General features: G+C 35.2%; 1 protein-coding gene across 2 annotated transcripts in view; it reads right to left on the bottom strand.

Annotated features, from left to right (window-relative positions):
- GALK2 (galactokinase 2) overlaps positions 1-16,088 on the bottom strand; it is a 151,026-nt gene extending 134,938 nt beyond the window's left edge. Inside the window, exons 1-3 of one of the 2 annotated variants that reach the window (XM_031955172.1) lie at positions 15,842-16,088; positions 6,744-6,832; positions 1,772-1,895 (exon numbers count right to left, since the gene is read on the bottom strand). In XM_031955172.1, the coding sequence (XP_031811032.1) occupies positions 1,772-1,895; positions 6,744-6,832; positions 15,842-15,894 (266 nt within the window). In that variant the 5' untranslated portion in view covers positions 15,895-16,088. The remainder of the gene's footprint in view (positions 1-1,771; positions 1,896-6,743; positions 6,833-15,841) is intronic. The other variant, XM_003755926.4, reaches the window with a different exon arrangement.
- Between the last annotated feature and the right edge of the window lie 1,033 nt (positions 16,089-17,121).

The raw sequence follows: 17,121 nt of genomic DNA, 5'->3' as shown, positions 1-17,121 counted from the left end.
CCTGTAAAATGAAAATAATAAAACCTGTAGGATACACCTTGTTAGGTTACTGAAAGGATCAAATGAGCTAGTGTGTGAAAAGCACTTTGCAAATTTCAAATGAAGAACATTCTTTATCACTAATAATTTTTTTAAAAATTACATATACAATACTGATCAGTCTTTAGTTCCTAGCTTAATTCTATAACATCAGAAAATGAAATGACAGTTTGTTACTCTAAATACTAAAACTTTTTCTCTCCTTTACCATTTTCCTTCCCCCAACTTCATAAGATTTATAATTTATTTTAAATAAAGCACAAGGTTTGTATATATATATAGAGAGAATATATATATATAGAAATATTTTGCATATTTTTCTTCAACTAAAAATATATACAAATATATACAATTATTTAAAGAAAATAAACATCTGGTCTCTTTTTAACTTCTAAACTACATTCATTCTTAATTCAAAAATAAAAAGTCATAGTATCATTGGACTTATAGCTGAGATTTTAAAGATCATCTAGTCCAACCCTCTCATCTTACAGATAAAAAAACTGAAAAAACAGATTAAAAAAAACTAGAAAACATCAACTTGAAACATATGAAATAGGAGAAAATAGAACAGCCAGAAGAAGGCAACAAAGATAATGAAGGCTCTCAAGTTAACTTCATGTGAGAATCAGTTAAAAGAATTAGGGATGTTTGACATAGAGAATAGATTTAGGATAAATATGTTACCAGTCTTTCCTAACACTTAAATAACCATCAGTTACCCCAAAATGGAATTTATTATCTTAGGAAATTGGGATTTCTTTTTCAGCAGAGGTCTTAAAACAGAGAATGGACAATCTATTATTTAATTTATTGTGGAAGGATTTAATCATTATTCCAACAGAGACTGACTTCAAACTCAGATTTTGTGAACTCTAGTTAGCTTGCATTGGTCCTAAAAGTCAGGACAAAGCATCAATAATCACAACTGTGAATTAATTGTAACTGATTAGGTATTAAAGAATGCTAAGGGGTTCCCTGAATTTGTCTTTTTGAGTAGCCATAGTTTTCAGAAACACTGGACCGAGAGTGTATAGGAGGCTCTGAATGTCCTTTGTGTCAAGGACAAATTCCCATTGCACTAACATAATTTGTTCTTTACATCCCAAATAGGATTCCCTATGTGTCTTTGGAAGTCAAGACAGGTTTTTGACAGTCTTCAGTAGGCTAAGAAGCTGCCTAGATAAGCAGATAAATAGATAAACAGATCATCATATCTTCATGGTCTAGCATTTTACAAGGGAAAAGAATGTAGTTTTTGCCTTAACCATGTTCCTCCCTTTCAGGACACCTTTACTGTATCTTTCCTCCTCATGCCATGTCCCTTCAGGAAGAGATTTGTGTTTCTTCCTCTTTCCTTTGCTGTACTATCATAAATATGCAAACTTCTATATGGATTATGAACTCTTTGGGTTCGTTTCTCTTGTAATAAATCTAGTTTTTACTAGGTTTCATGAAGTTTTGATTGCCTCTTGACAAAGATAAGCAAGAATGAAAGTCAAGATGAAAGAGAAATATCCAAATTAAACCAACTGATATCTAAAAAGCAAAATAAAATTGCATATGGTGTGTGAGTGTGTGTGTATGTGTATGTAATATTTTAATGTATAATCAGTGATGGTTTCAATGAAACCTGAAATATACAATAAACATGGCAAATTCCTCCCCTCTACCTCTAAAGTTCTTTAAGACCCAGGACATATAGGCAATTATAGAAATCTAAAGTACTCACAGGTACTTGGGATTCGTATTGGTCAAGTGGAGTGTTTGACTTTTCACAGGTTCAACAGCTATCAGAATATCCTGTTCTACAGCCATAGGAAGGACAGCATAGCCACAATAATCTATGTGCTCTCCTAGAAAAGAAAATCAAGAGCATTCTGTAATCATTATGGACACCAAAGAATAACTGGCATGCCAATATCAGAGAAAATTTCATACAACACCAGATTGCAAGGGAAAACAAAACAAAACAAACAAAAAGACCAATAAGAGTGATAGTGTTCTTCCATCCTAGACACTTCTGCCAGAAACCTCTGCCAACTACCAATAACATCCCAAGCTCTTCAGAGTTTTTTTTTTGGCATTCTAATATGTACACAAGTTGGTCTTTCTCTGCTATTGTTTCTAATATGGAATCATCATTTTCAAATCATTATGTTTACACATTAAGTACAGCTAGCCAAAGAAGAAAGTTAATTTTGTGTGGGTTTAACCAAAAGTAGCAACTCTCATTCCAAGTCCTATGTAAATCTTCCACTTTTCACTCATAAGTTTAACATTTTCTCCAATTACTATCATAATCATTGATAGCAGTCACAAGATTTAAATAGAAACGACATCTGGAGAAAGCTAGATGAACAGTCCATCTGTATTTTGCAGTAAACAAAGTCTCAGATTAACTTTTTTTCTATAAAATGTTTTTGACACATTAAATACATAGAAAGCTTGATGTAGTATTAAACTGCTTAATTATTCTTTCCAAAGAATGCTGCATTCCATTTTTTTTTTTTTTTTTTTTTTTTTTTGCTGAGGCAATTGGAGTTAAGTGACTTGCCCAGGGTCACACAGCTAGGAAATGTTAAGTGTCTGAGGCCAGATTTGAACTCAGGTCCTCCCAACTTCAGGGCTGGTGCTCTATCCACTACACCACTTAGCTGCCCCCTGCATTCCACTTTTAAAAAATGTATACAGTATAATCTACATCAAATTGTTTGCTTTCTCAAGAAGGAGGGAGAAGGTTAAGAGAATTTGGAATTCAAATTTTTAAAAAATAATTGTTAAAAATATTTTTACATTCAATTAGAAAAAATATAAAATTTCTAAAATATAAAAATAATAATAATAATGAAGGCTGTCTTCTGTTTATAAACATATATTGTAGTATAACTGGGATTTAAGTTGAAATTAAATCATAATTTTCCCCCTGAAACAAGGCATAAAAAGATTATATTTCTTTCAAACACTAGTCATCCATAACCTACAGAAACTATTTTTTAAATTATCCAGACATGCTGCCAAAAATCCACTTTATCCTATAAGATACCTACAACTAAGCTTAAAACAGTGTTCTATTAGCAATTTTGTAATTCTTATTCTCACCAAAAGATGAAATATTACTATCTCAAACTTCAAAACATGAAAATGAAAGGTTCTGTAAATGGCAAATCATGATTAAAGTGAGGGTAGCTATGTACAGGCTCATACTCAAATACTATCATAATTTAGTTTGGAAAAAAAAAGATTGGAATCAAGAAACCCTGATTTTGCATTCTAGATTTGTAATTTAATACAATGTGACCTTGATATCAACCACTCCAAGTCCTAGTTTGCTCACTTCTAAATGATGGTGATCATCTCAGACATTCCTTTCTTTCAAAATAACTGTGAGGAGGTGTGAATAGAAATACATATACAAAAAATTACAATAATATAGATGGAAATCTGTTGAAAGTGAAAGACATATATTGGATTACTTGCTATCTAGGGGAAAAGGAGGGGGAAAATTGGAACACAAGATTTTACAAGAGTCAACGTTGAAAAATTATCCTTGTATATGTCTTGAAAATAAAAAGCTTTAATAATAATTTTAAAACAAGAAAGTGAATGTTGTGAAATTATGATGACCAAGTTCAGTTCCTCAATCAGAGGAAGCATGGTGTAGTAGACAAAGTGCTGAACTCCATCAGGAAGAACTATGTAAGAAAACCATCTCAAACCCTGGATGTGTTTCCCTAGGCTAATGACTTTATTTACCTTTCAGGGGCCTCAGTTTGTTCTTCGGTAAATGGGGTCACTGGACCTAAGGATCTAGCTCTAAGATCGAAGATTCTATCTGATGCTACCCCTCTCTACCTACCCTCTGCCCCTCTTCACCTGCCTTCTTTGCAGGGGTGGAGAGAGAGATGATGATGAGTAGGGAATACTGCATAAATATTAGAATGTTTCAATGTGCTAATGAGTTTTGCTGAATTGTTTTCTCCCTCTTTTTTAATTCTTTGTTATAAGGGATAAGTCACCACTGAGAAAGGTTGGCGATGTAAAAGCAAAAAATATCAATAAATACTTTAAAAAAAAAAAATGAGTAAAAAAGAATGAGTTCATTGTGACCTTCTCCTCAGGGGATCCTACTTACCTAGATAGTTATCAGCCAGAATTATTCTCCTTCAGCACAATTTTTTTCAGACTTTCTTCCTTTTTTCCCTGTGGCTCATAATGATCTCTACCTTAATTTGTACAGGAGTCATAACTCCTATCTAGCAGGTAAGCTAGAATTTAAAACCAGGCTCCAAACCCAACATTCTTTCTAAGGCTCCACCTGCCTGTCTCCTGCTAATTGCTGAACTCATCTGATTTGGAAGGATAAGGATACAGAATAGACCAGTGATTTCACTGACAAAGGACTCCTAAATGAGGAAACTCCCTCTACCAATGCAGGCAGGCACCTCCTCTGCATTTTACCGTGTTAAACAGTTGCCTGCAATCACAGGTGACTTATATAGTGTGGTAGAGTCAATATATGTCAGAGAAAGGTTCAGGTCTCCCTGGCTTTGAGGTCTGTTCTTCAGTCACTCATTCATACTGTATCTCTGGCTTATATGACATATCTTTAAAATGATTACCTTTGGCAACTCTAGGACCCTATAACCTTTATAACTGGCCTTTATTTATACAGCATAGAATTTTTTAAATCTCAGTTTATCTACAAGAACGGATTTCAAATAGTTACTAATTATACCACAGACCCTACAGAAAAAGTAACAAGATTTTTAAATATAGCTTTATGCCAGTTTTAGTACAGAAATGAAATTGAGCTACAATTACCTATGGTACAATCTTTATCTTTTTATGAGAGCACACACCTCAATAATTATATTAAATATATAAATATCTGCCCCCCTCCTTAATCCATGCTAAGAACAAAACAGAAAAGTTATACTTTACCAGACCTCCAGCCTAGGACCACGAGCCTGAACCATTATCCCCTTCTCTCCCCTCATTCCCCCTTTCTCATATGCTTCACTTATGAAGGAGCCAGGACCAATGGAAAAAAGAGAAAAGCAGCTACGTATTGGGGAGGGTAGGATAAGGGGAAAGACAAATCCTAATTCAAGTTCCTTCTGTCTGTAACCTCTGGCAACGATGTATTTTCATGTCCAAATTCCCCAGAAAGAAGATAAGGAAGATAGGAAACGAACAATGTAAGAATTTAATTTCATATTTGTTACAAGGATTTCCCCCATCCACACCCAAATGAAGTAGGGATTTGTGTGAGGAGGGAATGAAGAAGGGGAAAGAGAAGCGGAGAAAAAGACATGGAGAATAAAAACAGATTTTTGTTAAATCTTCTAAAATTAAAATTTTCACTTATATAATGCTTTGTAAAGTGAAATACTTTCATATGTGCTGTCTTACTTGACTTTTACAACAATCCTAGAAGGTAATAAGCAAGGAAGGTAAGTTCTCCCATTTTATAACTCTGAAGCTCAGATTAAACAACTGGCCCAAGATCACAAGGCTAATAAATAAATAAGTTAGATTTCAAGCCCAAGTCTTCTCCCTTCAACTTCAGAGGTCTTTCCTGTTCCTTTTTTTTTTTTTTTTTAACCTTTGTCATGGCGTTATATGACATGAGTACCAAAAAAAAAAAGGGGGGGGGGGGGGGAGGAGGTATTACAAAATGAAATAAAATTAGTTCATAAAAAGACTAGATGTGATGCTCCTCCTAGTGTTCATGCAGGGCAGTTGGATTTCTTTTGAATTTCATAACATGGAAAACGTTTCATAACAACAATCCAAATAAAGTGATATGATAAATATGCTTTGAAAATGGGTAATTTCAGCCTCAGAGAGATGCCTGAATCTACCAATCTAGCCCCAAAATTAAGTTTAAAAGGAAATCTTTTCCCAAGAGGTTGCTACTTTTCTACAAATACTCTATGTATTCCCTTCTTGTAGAAGGGGGAAAAAAAGGAAACAAGGAAAAAGTGACATGAATAGTGACATTTTTGGAATTTATTTGTAAAAATGATGAAATGAAGCATCAGCCCTGAAATCAGAAGCTCAAATCTAATCTCAGAAATTTGACATTTACTTGCTATGTGACTCTAGGCAAGTCACTTAACCCTGATTGCCTCACACACATCCTCTCTCTCCGTCCAAAAAAAGAAAAAGAAAATAAATCACTGATTCAGAAAACATGTTAAGTATTCTTCTAGTTTACAGCATGCTACAGCCAGATGAAAATATTCATTACTAATATTTTATCACTTCAGAAATCATCGGATGCTACAAATTAGGACTTGATTTTTTTTTTTTATTGTTTGATTGTCTATACTTGAGAAAGTGATAGCAAAAATGTTAAGACAGATTAAAGGTAAAGTGTGTCATCATGTCCAATTCTTCATGAGCTTGTATGCAGCTTTCCTAGCAAAGATTATATAAATCTATCACATATTATATAATTCTATCTTATCACAGAAAAGGAATAATGAACAAAAATAGTGAGCCTCAAACATAGATATAAAAAGTGAGCCCCAGAGGGAGGTTTAAGCATTCCCATAACCATATATTTCATATAATCTGTTTCTTCAACCTCCCTCCCCCAAGGAAAAATTAAAGAGTAAAATATCCACAAACAAATTTAGAATTTGCCAGTTTTGTATTTTAGAGCCAAAAAATTAAGAGAATGAATTTCTAAATACCTATTAAATTGACTCGTCCTGGTGCCCGGACATAAAACTCAGGAATGGATCCAAACTTAGAAATGAACATCTCCTTCAGTTTTAGCAATCTGAAAGGCAAAGTGAAATATATCTCAGAATATTTTTGAACATAACAATCTAAAGATAAAAACACATAGTAACTATGCATTATGAAATTATGATATAGTGGAAAGAAAACTGATCTTGGGATCAGGAAACAAAAATTCAAATCTAGAATCTGATACTTATTAGCTATGTGATTACAGGAAATATCACTTTGACCTCAGGTTTCTTATTTGTACAATAGGCATAATGACATATGAATTGCCTATATCTGACGGTTTTTGTGAGGAAAATATTCTATTAACATTAATACATTCAAAAATGTTATTAGTGAGTCTTCTCTTGAAAACGAAAAAGGCAATATCTTTCTGCTGTAAATCAACCAAAATTTACTTGAAATTTTCCTTCATCCAAGTCACAAGAAGTCCTCCCCAAAGTCACAAGAAAGTAAATATTAACTATTTTTAATACAAATAACTTCTGTAAATATTTTCCAGTCATTTCCTACAAAGAGGAAATACAGATGTCCGCAAATCATGGAATATCACAATCTTAAAAGAATCAAAGTTACAAATAATCCAAAGGACATGATGCCCTTTGGGTTGCAACATGTTATCAAGATTTGCTCTTAAGAAGTATTATGAAAGTGTTCATGTAAGTCTGCTAAAAATTATTTAAGAAGGTGATATTCAAAATGGACTGAAGAGAAGAAACAAGGTGAAAAGAAAGACCATTGCAGCTTTCCATGTAAGATTTTTCTTTATAAATAGCAGAAAAATATAAATATTTGTTCATTTTCTTAATATCCTGATATCTGTACTTCTCTCAATGCAGAAAGCAACTTTCTATTCTTTTTCACCTGGGATGGTTCTTATTCATGTTTCCATAAATCTTCTGAAGAGCTACTCAGACACTCACAGGAAGTTCTTTGCTTATTCTTTCATGATCTTGGTTGTTATCCATGTACTGAACATTTTTTGTCTTTCATTCCTAATTTGTAACCACCCCATTTCCTTTCCCAAAATTGTACTTCTTTCCCAAAAATTCTATTCCCACTTCTGACTTTGTCATTTTGATAGTGGAACCACCATTCACCTAATCCTCTATGTTCAAAACCTTCATGTTATCTTTGACTCTTCCTTCTCAGAAAAGGGCTGACTTTGGAATCAGAGGACCAGCGTTTGAATTCTGGCTTTGCCCCCTTACTACTTGTGTGACCTTGGAGCACTGATTTAGTCTCTGGACCTCAGCTACTTCATCTGTAAAACAAAAGAGTTGTATACTAGATAAGGTCCCTATAAGTTCTACATCTATAATCTTATATTCAATCAATCACCACGTTGTGTACGTTCTATTTCCATATTACCTCAACTCCACTATCTCCTTTTTCTTCCTTTCAGCAGTACACTTTATAAAGGATCTCAAAATCATCAGCCTGAAATATATTACAACTTGTTTCCCACCTGCAACCCATCTTTCAAATTTCTAACAGATGAAACTTCCTAATGCCTAAACTTGGTTATATCATACTTTTGCTCAAAAATATTCACTGAGTCCCTATTTTCTACCAATTAAATTTGCCTAGTATTTAAGTTATTCCACAACTCAGCAAGACCTGGGAATGTTATCCTAGAGAATTTCTAGAGAAAACTTCATTGAGAGTGAGGAGAACCAATAATTTATCTTTAAACATTTGAGGGACTGTCATATAGAAAGGAGAACAAAACCCAATCCTTCTTGACCATCAAGGTCATATTCCCCTGGACATCATCTCCCTAGAAGTTAGAACTTCTTACACATAGAGCACCAGCCCTGACATCACAAGGACCTGAGTTCAAATCTGCCCTCAGACACTTAATACTTCCTAGCTGTGTGATCTTGGGCAAGTCACTTAACCCCAACTGCCTCACCAAAAAAAAAAAAAAAAAAAAAAAAACTTCTTATACAGAAATGGAATGGTGAGCATTGGAAAGTAAAGTTTCACCTATCACAACCAGTCTTCCAGGGGAAATGATTTAGATGATCATTTATTGCTTGGAGAGAATTGTTGTTCCAAGTAATGAACTTAGACAAAATGAACTCTAAATATCCAACAATATTATTCTAGATTAAACTTCGTTTTGCTTCTTACTGTTGTGTTCTTTTTACTCAGTATATCTATGCATCTGTAACTCTCCAATAATGCACGGTATTTCGTGCTTATAATTTGGCAAGTAGCTATTTTTATCACTCTGCACTGGTCACTGGAAACACATTAGCTTTTAAAATATGCTGCCATGGAAAGTGCCAAAAAGCAGTCTAATGACCTCAGCGCACTTTTAGCATGAAAAGGTTTCCCACAAAGATCCCACTGTTCAAGGAAGAATTTACCAGGATAACTCTTTGAAACAAACTGTTGACTGTGAGCCTCTGAAAGTCCTTTTGAGTGAAGATTTGTTTAATAGCAGTACTAGTGACTAAGCTTAAGGAAACAAATTTATGGGAGTAACCACCTTTGAATGGGCATGCACCTTGTCTTTGGGCTTAAGGGACAGTCCTAGAAGCAACTTGCAATTCTATAAGAAAAAGGCCCTGCATTGAGATTAGGAAATAAGATTTTTAGGGTAGATGTGATTAAAAACAAGGCATCTAATCTTGTTTCAATCTTCTCTTTCAAAAAACAAACAAACAAACAAGCAAAAAACAGGTTAGTTGATTTAAACATCTCATGGAACTATTAGGAAGCTTTGTTTGAAAAAATTACTTCTTCTAGGACCCTGGAGAAGGGTATATCAAAGAAAATAAAAATTTATGTCCCTGCACTTTATTAAGCACTTTTTCAGTTTATAAATTGTGCTCTCATTCTATAAGCAGAGTGATTTTTTTTATGTATGTTTGTATTCCCTATACACCTCTTTTGAAAAACTAATGTATTTTCAAATTCCAGATGAACCCTGCTAAAATGAGATGCCACATTTGGAGTACATTAAAAAATAATAAATATAGCTAACATTAAATAGCGTTTTAAAGCTTATAAAGAATTTTACATATGTTAACACATTTGATAAAAACTGCTGGATTTCATTTTCTCTATTTCTTCAGCACTATGAACAATGCCTAACACAAGATAAATAATAATACTTACGATAACAAGACAACAAAGCTAAAATTTATATTGAGTTTTCTTTGTGCCAAGTGTTATGCTAAGCACTTTAAATTATTGTCTCATTTGATTCTCACAACTCCTCTAGGGTGGGTGTTATTATCCCTATTTTATTGATGAGGAAACTGAGGCAATCAGGATTAAATGACCTGCCTGGGATAACACAGCTAGCAATTGATAGGAGCCATATTTGAACTCAGGTCTTCCTGATATCAGACCCAAAGTTCTATTCACTTTGCCAGCTACAATATGAATGCTGTATTTATATATATGTTGTTTGTCCACAGACGATCGATATTCATTTATATGTGTATATATATATATATATATACACACATATATATAATGTAAACACATATACACATATATATACATACATTTATATGTATATATGTATGTATATGTATACTTGTATATATAATACTGGGAAAATGCTGATCTGTTTAGGGAGAAAAAGCTAAGAAACTATTGAGTATTATTTGCATCACATCCATTCTTCTCCAAAAAGTTAAAGTACTACAGAATTCTTAGAAATATTTTACATATGCTGAAATGTGTCCACCATATTCAATTTAATTTAAAGAACATTTACTAGGCACCTATGTACAATATGGAAATTCCATTAAAAAGATTCATTGTTTCACAATATCCTATCATAATGGTTAAAGTGCTGGACAAATTCAAGTGCTATCTCTAACGTATACTGATTCTAGGGCTCAGATAATTCGCTTAACCCAGAAGTGTCAGCCAAAACAAGATTAAAATGTCATTTGGAGGGAGCAGTTAGATGGTGCAGTGGATGGAATACTAGCTCTGAAGTAAGGAGGACCTGACTTATAATTCAGGCCTCAGACACTTAACACTTACTTGCTGAGTGACTTGGGCAAGGCACTTAATTCCAATTGCCTCACACACACACAAAAAAAAAATATCTTAAAAAGATCCACCTATTATGGAGAACAATTTGGAACTATGGCCAAAGAGCTATGAAACTGTTCACCCACTTTGATCCAGCAGTGATACTACTGGGATACTACAAGAAAATCATAGAGGAGGAAAAAAGACCCCCATGTGCAAAAATATTTATAGCAGATCTTTTTTGTGATAGCAAATTGGAAAATAAGACTACTCAGATTTAGCTGCTAAAGGTGGAAGGTGCCAGCACTTTGGGAAAGTTCTTCTTCTATGGGAAGATTTCTTTGATTAAGTAAAATTAACTATACTTGGAGAATAACTCCCTTATTAACTCTTGTAGCTAAGAAAATACGTTTTTCTCTAAACAATTCTGCACATCAATTGGGGAATGGCTGAACATGTTGTAGTATATGAAAGTAATTGTTCCATAAAAAGTGGACAAATTGATTTTAGAAGGGTCATAGATTTCTATGAACTGATGTTGAGCAAAACAAGCAGAACCAAGAATACATTGTACAGTAACAGCAAGAATGCATGATGAAAGACTTGATTCTTCTTGGTGGTTTAGTGATCCAAAACAATCACAACAGACTTTGGATAGAAAATGTCATCTGCATCCAGAAAAAGAACTATAAAGATTGAATATAAATCAACACATGGTATGTTCACTTCTTTTTTCTGGGTTTTTTCTCGCCCATGCTTTCTCCCAACATGATTCATAAAGCAATGTGTGTTAAAAATAAATAAATTGGGGAAAATGCAATTTGGAAATGTTTAACAAAATAAAAAATAATAAAGATGTCAATTTACAGATTTCAAAGATGCTATGCAGCCCCTAGGAATCTTTTTTTTTTTTTTTGAAGTTCTAGGGTTAAGGGAGTTGCCCAAGATTATACAGCTGGTAAATACCTGAAATCAAATATGAACTCAGGTTCTCCTGACTATCCACTGTGCCATCCAGCTTATCCCCTAGAAATGCATTCTATGTGACTGGCCCTGAGGGAACAGTGAACTAATAAAATTATCATCCCCAAAAGGTAACTCTTGTATGTGGTCTCCACATACACCACTGATAAAATATTTTCCCCCACCAGAGACTGACTTTGACACTTTTCCATTAAGTCTCCTTGGTTTTTATATCCTTTATCAAATTTTCTAGTGTTTCACCAAGAACTTTCCTGATGTTTGTATAACACAGATTTTTTTCTCCATTGGAACAGGCCTGCTCCAAGCCATACTGACTCCATGGGGTTCTGTAGCAGCCTTTTGAGTATAAATTGAGGGCCATCTCCTGTCATCCTGATCTATATCCAGTGGGTAAGTTCTCTTACCTTATGGTATACTTCCTAGAGATATCCACATTATTAATGAGATTGACACATGCTTTGCCAGAGCTAGCTCAGTGTTTTGAAGGCTCCAAATGAAAGTGTGGGAAAGGAGAAGTATTAGACTGACTACCAAATAGAAGAAGTGTTGACTTCATTGTTGTATGCCTATGAAACCCGACCAGCACCAAGCCAGGAAACTAAATCACTTCCATTTGAATTGTCTCAGGAAGATTCTGAAGATCACCTGCCGGGATAAGATACCAGACATTGAGGTTCTTTTTCAAACTGAACTGCCAAGAATTCCAACTCTACTGCAGAGAGCATAGCTCTGTTGGGCTGGCCACATCGTTTGACTGCCAAATGTACGCTTGCCAAAAAGATAGTTTTCTAGAGAGCTCACACAGGACAAGCATTCACACGGTGGTCAGAAAAAGTGATACAAAGACACTCTCAAGGTCTCCCTTAAGAACTTTATAACTTGATTGTATGACATGGGAGACCCTGGCACAGGACTAGCCAGCATGGCATGTCCTCAATCAAAGAAGGTACTCTATGACCAGAGCAGAATTGAATCAGCCCAGAAGAAATGCGAGATGTGCAAAGTTAAAGTTTACCCCAAATATGGACTATTTCCTGTCTAATCTGTGGCAGAGCATTCAGAGCTAATATAGATCTGATTAGCTATAGTTGAACCAACTATAACTCTTAACATACTGATGTCATTTTGGTCTCTTCAAGAACAAAGGACAATCAACCAACCAACCAATATCTGGCCACTGTACCCAAATGGCAGTAGAGGAGAAAGGCAAGGCTTGAAAACTCTGCACTGCTTCCCTCACTTAAATCTAATTCATTTGGATGCCATGGCACTATCTCCCTGATGCCACAGTCCTACTTAAGAACAAAGGACAAACTACAACAAAAAACAATTCCCAATGAACTACAACACTACCTGCGGCCATTACTGTCTTTCAGTAGCTCGTTTTCACTTACTGGCATAAAAAGACTTAACTGCTAAAGATGAAAGGTACCAGTAGCTTGGGAATGTTCTCCTTCTATGGGAAGATTTCTTTGATTTAGTAAAACTAGCTATACGTGGAGAGAAACACCCTTATTTATCTCCTGTAGCTAAGAATATACATTTTTCTCCAACACATATTTTAATCACCTATGTTTAATGAACAACATCTTTCTTTTCTGTTTCATGCAATGATACATTTAATAATGTTGGGATATTAATATTCTCTTTAAAATATACATATATGTATATATATATACATATATTGTACATATGTGTATATATGTATGTATGGAACTTCTTGCAGGTGTTCTCTACTTTATTATCTCCTTGATTCACTCTTAATTGATTCCTTACCATTATCATCTCAAGAACCCAGACTGGTCAATACTGACTTTCTTGAGTATCCCAAAAAAGTTCCATTATAATACCACTGATAATATATCATCAGTGAGACCAGAAAATTCTCCAAGGGTTTAAATTGTAGAATAGTTCCTGATCTGCAATATTAGAAAGAATTGCCTATATTTTGAAATCCTTAGCAATAAAAGAAAATTCTTGATATGTATGGGTGATTAGTGTCCTTTCACCACATCCATCTGGGTAGTATATGATTCCCCAACATAGGGAGCCAGGGATTTCAAACTCCTTTGATGATTCTTAGAAAAACAAGAATCATAACATTTTGCAAAATCATTAAAGATCCTATCTGAGCACCCCACATTTATCTTTTCTCTCTAAAAGTGAGATAGGACCTGTCCTCAAGGACTCAGCTTTATCTTTATTTCTTTCTTTTACCAGTCAAAGAAAACAAAGACAGATATTTCCAAAAAGATAAATGGAAATTTTTGACCAGTAACTACTACAAGATTGAAATACATCAGATTTCACTCTTTTCTTAACACAAGCAAAAGTGATCATCAACAACTTGTAAACTAAGAATATGAAACTCATGCATTCATTCCTTCTTGATTTCCAGGGGTAATAAATGGTTTATTGATTTCAAGGCAAGGATTCTAGAATATGAAGAAGTCTATGAAAACAAACTGCACACATTTCTATAGTGCTTTAAGACCTAGAATCTGAAACCATAAACACTGACTGACAATGGGCAAGGCATTTAACCTGAGGTTGAGGGTCTTCATCTGTAAAATGGGGGACAAGAACTGCTATAGCTACTTCCCAAGGTTGTTACGAAACTAAAATGAAATAATGTAGATAAAACACTTTGCAAATTTTAAAGCACAATGAAAATGCCCACTATTATTTTCTACAATATCTCTGTAAGATCACTTTAAATATTATTACTCCCCTTTCATAGATGAAAGAGGGTACATAGTTTGTCCCTGAACACAAAAATAGTAAATGTCAGTTCAAAATTTGAATCCCAGTCTTCCACATAACTCCAGCATTCTCTCTACACTACCCACTGCTTTTTCATGCATTCACAAATACACAGAAAGATGGAATGGGGCTCCACGAAATAAACTTGTATAAGATAAAGAAACCTCATATTACAAACTTCATAGCAGTACTTTGAGCAATTGCTTAGCTTATAAAGTGACCATAGATTTTCTAAACTTTAAAAATCAGCTCCAACAAATAAAAATGACTCATGAATAAATAGGTCATCTGACTATACTGTATGTTTTCTTTAGAGGCAAAAATCCTTACTTTTCTCTGCAAAAGATATCAGCCAATTTCTATGCCATATCTCCAATCTGTCCTTAATCTAAATGTTCTTTCTTGGGCCCATGAAACTGCCCAGGTGAAGCCAGTTTAAATAAGTAGGCAGAAACTATTTCAGGAGTCTGAAGATCACTAGTTCCTATAATAGTTTTTTTTTTTTTTTATGAAAATATAATAAGCTCAGCAAGCCATCCTTAAAACCACCAGTTCAAGACTGTGAAGTGAAACTTTATCACATACTCAAAACTTCAAATGATCTAATCACCAATCCAGAATCACCACTTTTCCTCGGCTTCAGATGTACTCTTCCTGAGTTATTGGGACTAACAATCAAAAAATAAAGTTTTCTGAAATTAACCTGGTTCTCAAATGACAGAAACTGTATTCAATTTTGGGGTCTGCTGGAAATCATTTCAGATGGGTAGAGCTTGTGCTTAGCTGTCACAGCCTTCAAGAACCTACTTCATAAGAATCTGAATTGGGCTTTAGAAAAGGATGGGTGTTTTTTTTTTTTTTCTTTTTTTCTTTTTTTGCATTCTTCCTAAAAGCGTAAGGGGCGGGGGTAGGAGGGGAAGAGGGAAAGTAATAATTTCACCTAGTATGGACTTGCTCATGGTCCACCTACAAAAGATGAAAAGAGAAGGGATGGAATAAGAGAGAAAACCCAGTGTTTCTGCTTTAGTGTACAAGTCCCCAGCTCTCTCATCCATTTTTCCTGATTGCGAAAGAAAAGAGGAGGGAGAAGGTTGACTGCTGCCCTGTCATCCGGCACAACAGGCGAGAAACCTTTAAATATTCCACTAGGTCTTGACGGAGACAAAATGCAACATTCCCCAAAGGAAAGTTTGGGCAGAACTGTGACCTCGAGGAAAGGTCAAAAACAAAACAAAACCAAAAAAGGCCAGAGCCAGCAGTTCAAGGCATGGGATCCCCATTCTCCCACCTGGGATGCTCTGCCACCTGGATCAGACGGGTGCCGGGTTCTTCCGCAGCCATTACTCCGGCTTCTTCTCTCTTCAACCGCTTCCACTGGCAACGCAAAAAATCACGGGATTGGCAGAGGCTTAAAACCTTCTTCCTTCCGGGCACTATAGGCAGGACTTCGCGGAAGTCCGTCGACTTGGAGTGAGCTTGTTCTGCAGCTCGCTGCTCCTCCCCAACCCCTCCTCCACAGGATTCCCTCAGCCGGCCCTCCCGCCCCCCAGTCAGGTGCAGCAATGTGGATCTCAGCTGACGTTTGCGTTCCGGGAGTCCCTGCGTAAAGTACTCGAGGAACTGACGAAACACTCCCTTGGTGCACTCCCAGGATGAAGTCTGAATTCAGTTATCACCTTTTACCTCCCCCCACCTCCACCGCAAAACTACACTTCTCTGACCCATTGCTTCCAATCTGCACCGCTCCCTTCAGCATTTATTTCTGTTCAAGAAAAATACTGGTTGAGGTTGCAAAGCCTGGTCATTTGCAAATAAATTATTTAACCTCCAAATCAAGAAATGGGTCCAGAGGGAGTGCAAAAGAAAATTTGCTTCAAAGCATACGGGGAAAAAATGGCATCTGTACTGGTAGTGGTGCTGTGAAGTCACTAAAATTTAACATTCGAAGTTCAAAATTTCTGCAAAAAGAGAAAGGCATTGGACTTAGTCCAATACTGTCCCCTTCCTCCCACTCTCCAATCGACGCTACCTTATCCCACCCCACCCTTATATACCGTTTTGGTGAGTAGTTGAAAAATCAGTTTGGGAAGCTACTGCTTATTTTCTCTAAATTGATGTGCTTTAATTACTAAACAGTAAAGTCCTGCCATCCCTTTGGACTGTATGAATATTTACATATTTGGATGGTACTTAGATTTATAATCTGTACTATACTGTTACATTTTTTGAGGAAGGAAATGTGACTACCTATTTATATAAATGTCCATATATCATATAGACATGTATAATATATATATATATACACACACACACACACACACACATACAAATACACATACATACACTGCTTCTGATCTGGTCAGTTTCAGAAAAGCACCAGCATACTATTTTGATGAAAATGTATAGTAATTAGTAAAACAACTGAACTCACAAAACTCAGAAAGTATGGCATCTTTGCTGTATGGGAATGGAAGCAAATGGGAACTGTGAGTACTTTGCTTCTTACAATAACGTTGATAAAATTAGGTTTCTCGTTAAACTTACCCAAAATTGAGGCATTACTAACAA

Source organism: Sarcophilus harrisii, chromosome 2 (assembly GCF_902635505.1).
Source record: "Sarcophilus harrisii chromosome 2, mSarHar1.11, whole genome shotgun sequence".
Lineage (NCBI taxonomy): Eukaryota > Metazoa > Chordata > Mammalia > Dasyuromorphia > Dasyuridae > Sarcophilus > Sarcophilus harrisii.
Note: the sequence above shows the minus strand (reverse complement) of the source record. Positions and strands in the feature narration are given on the sequence as shown.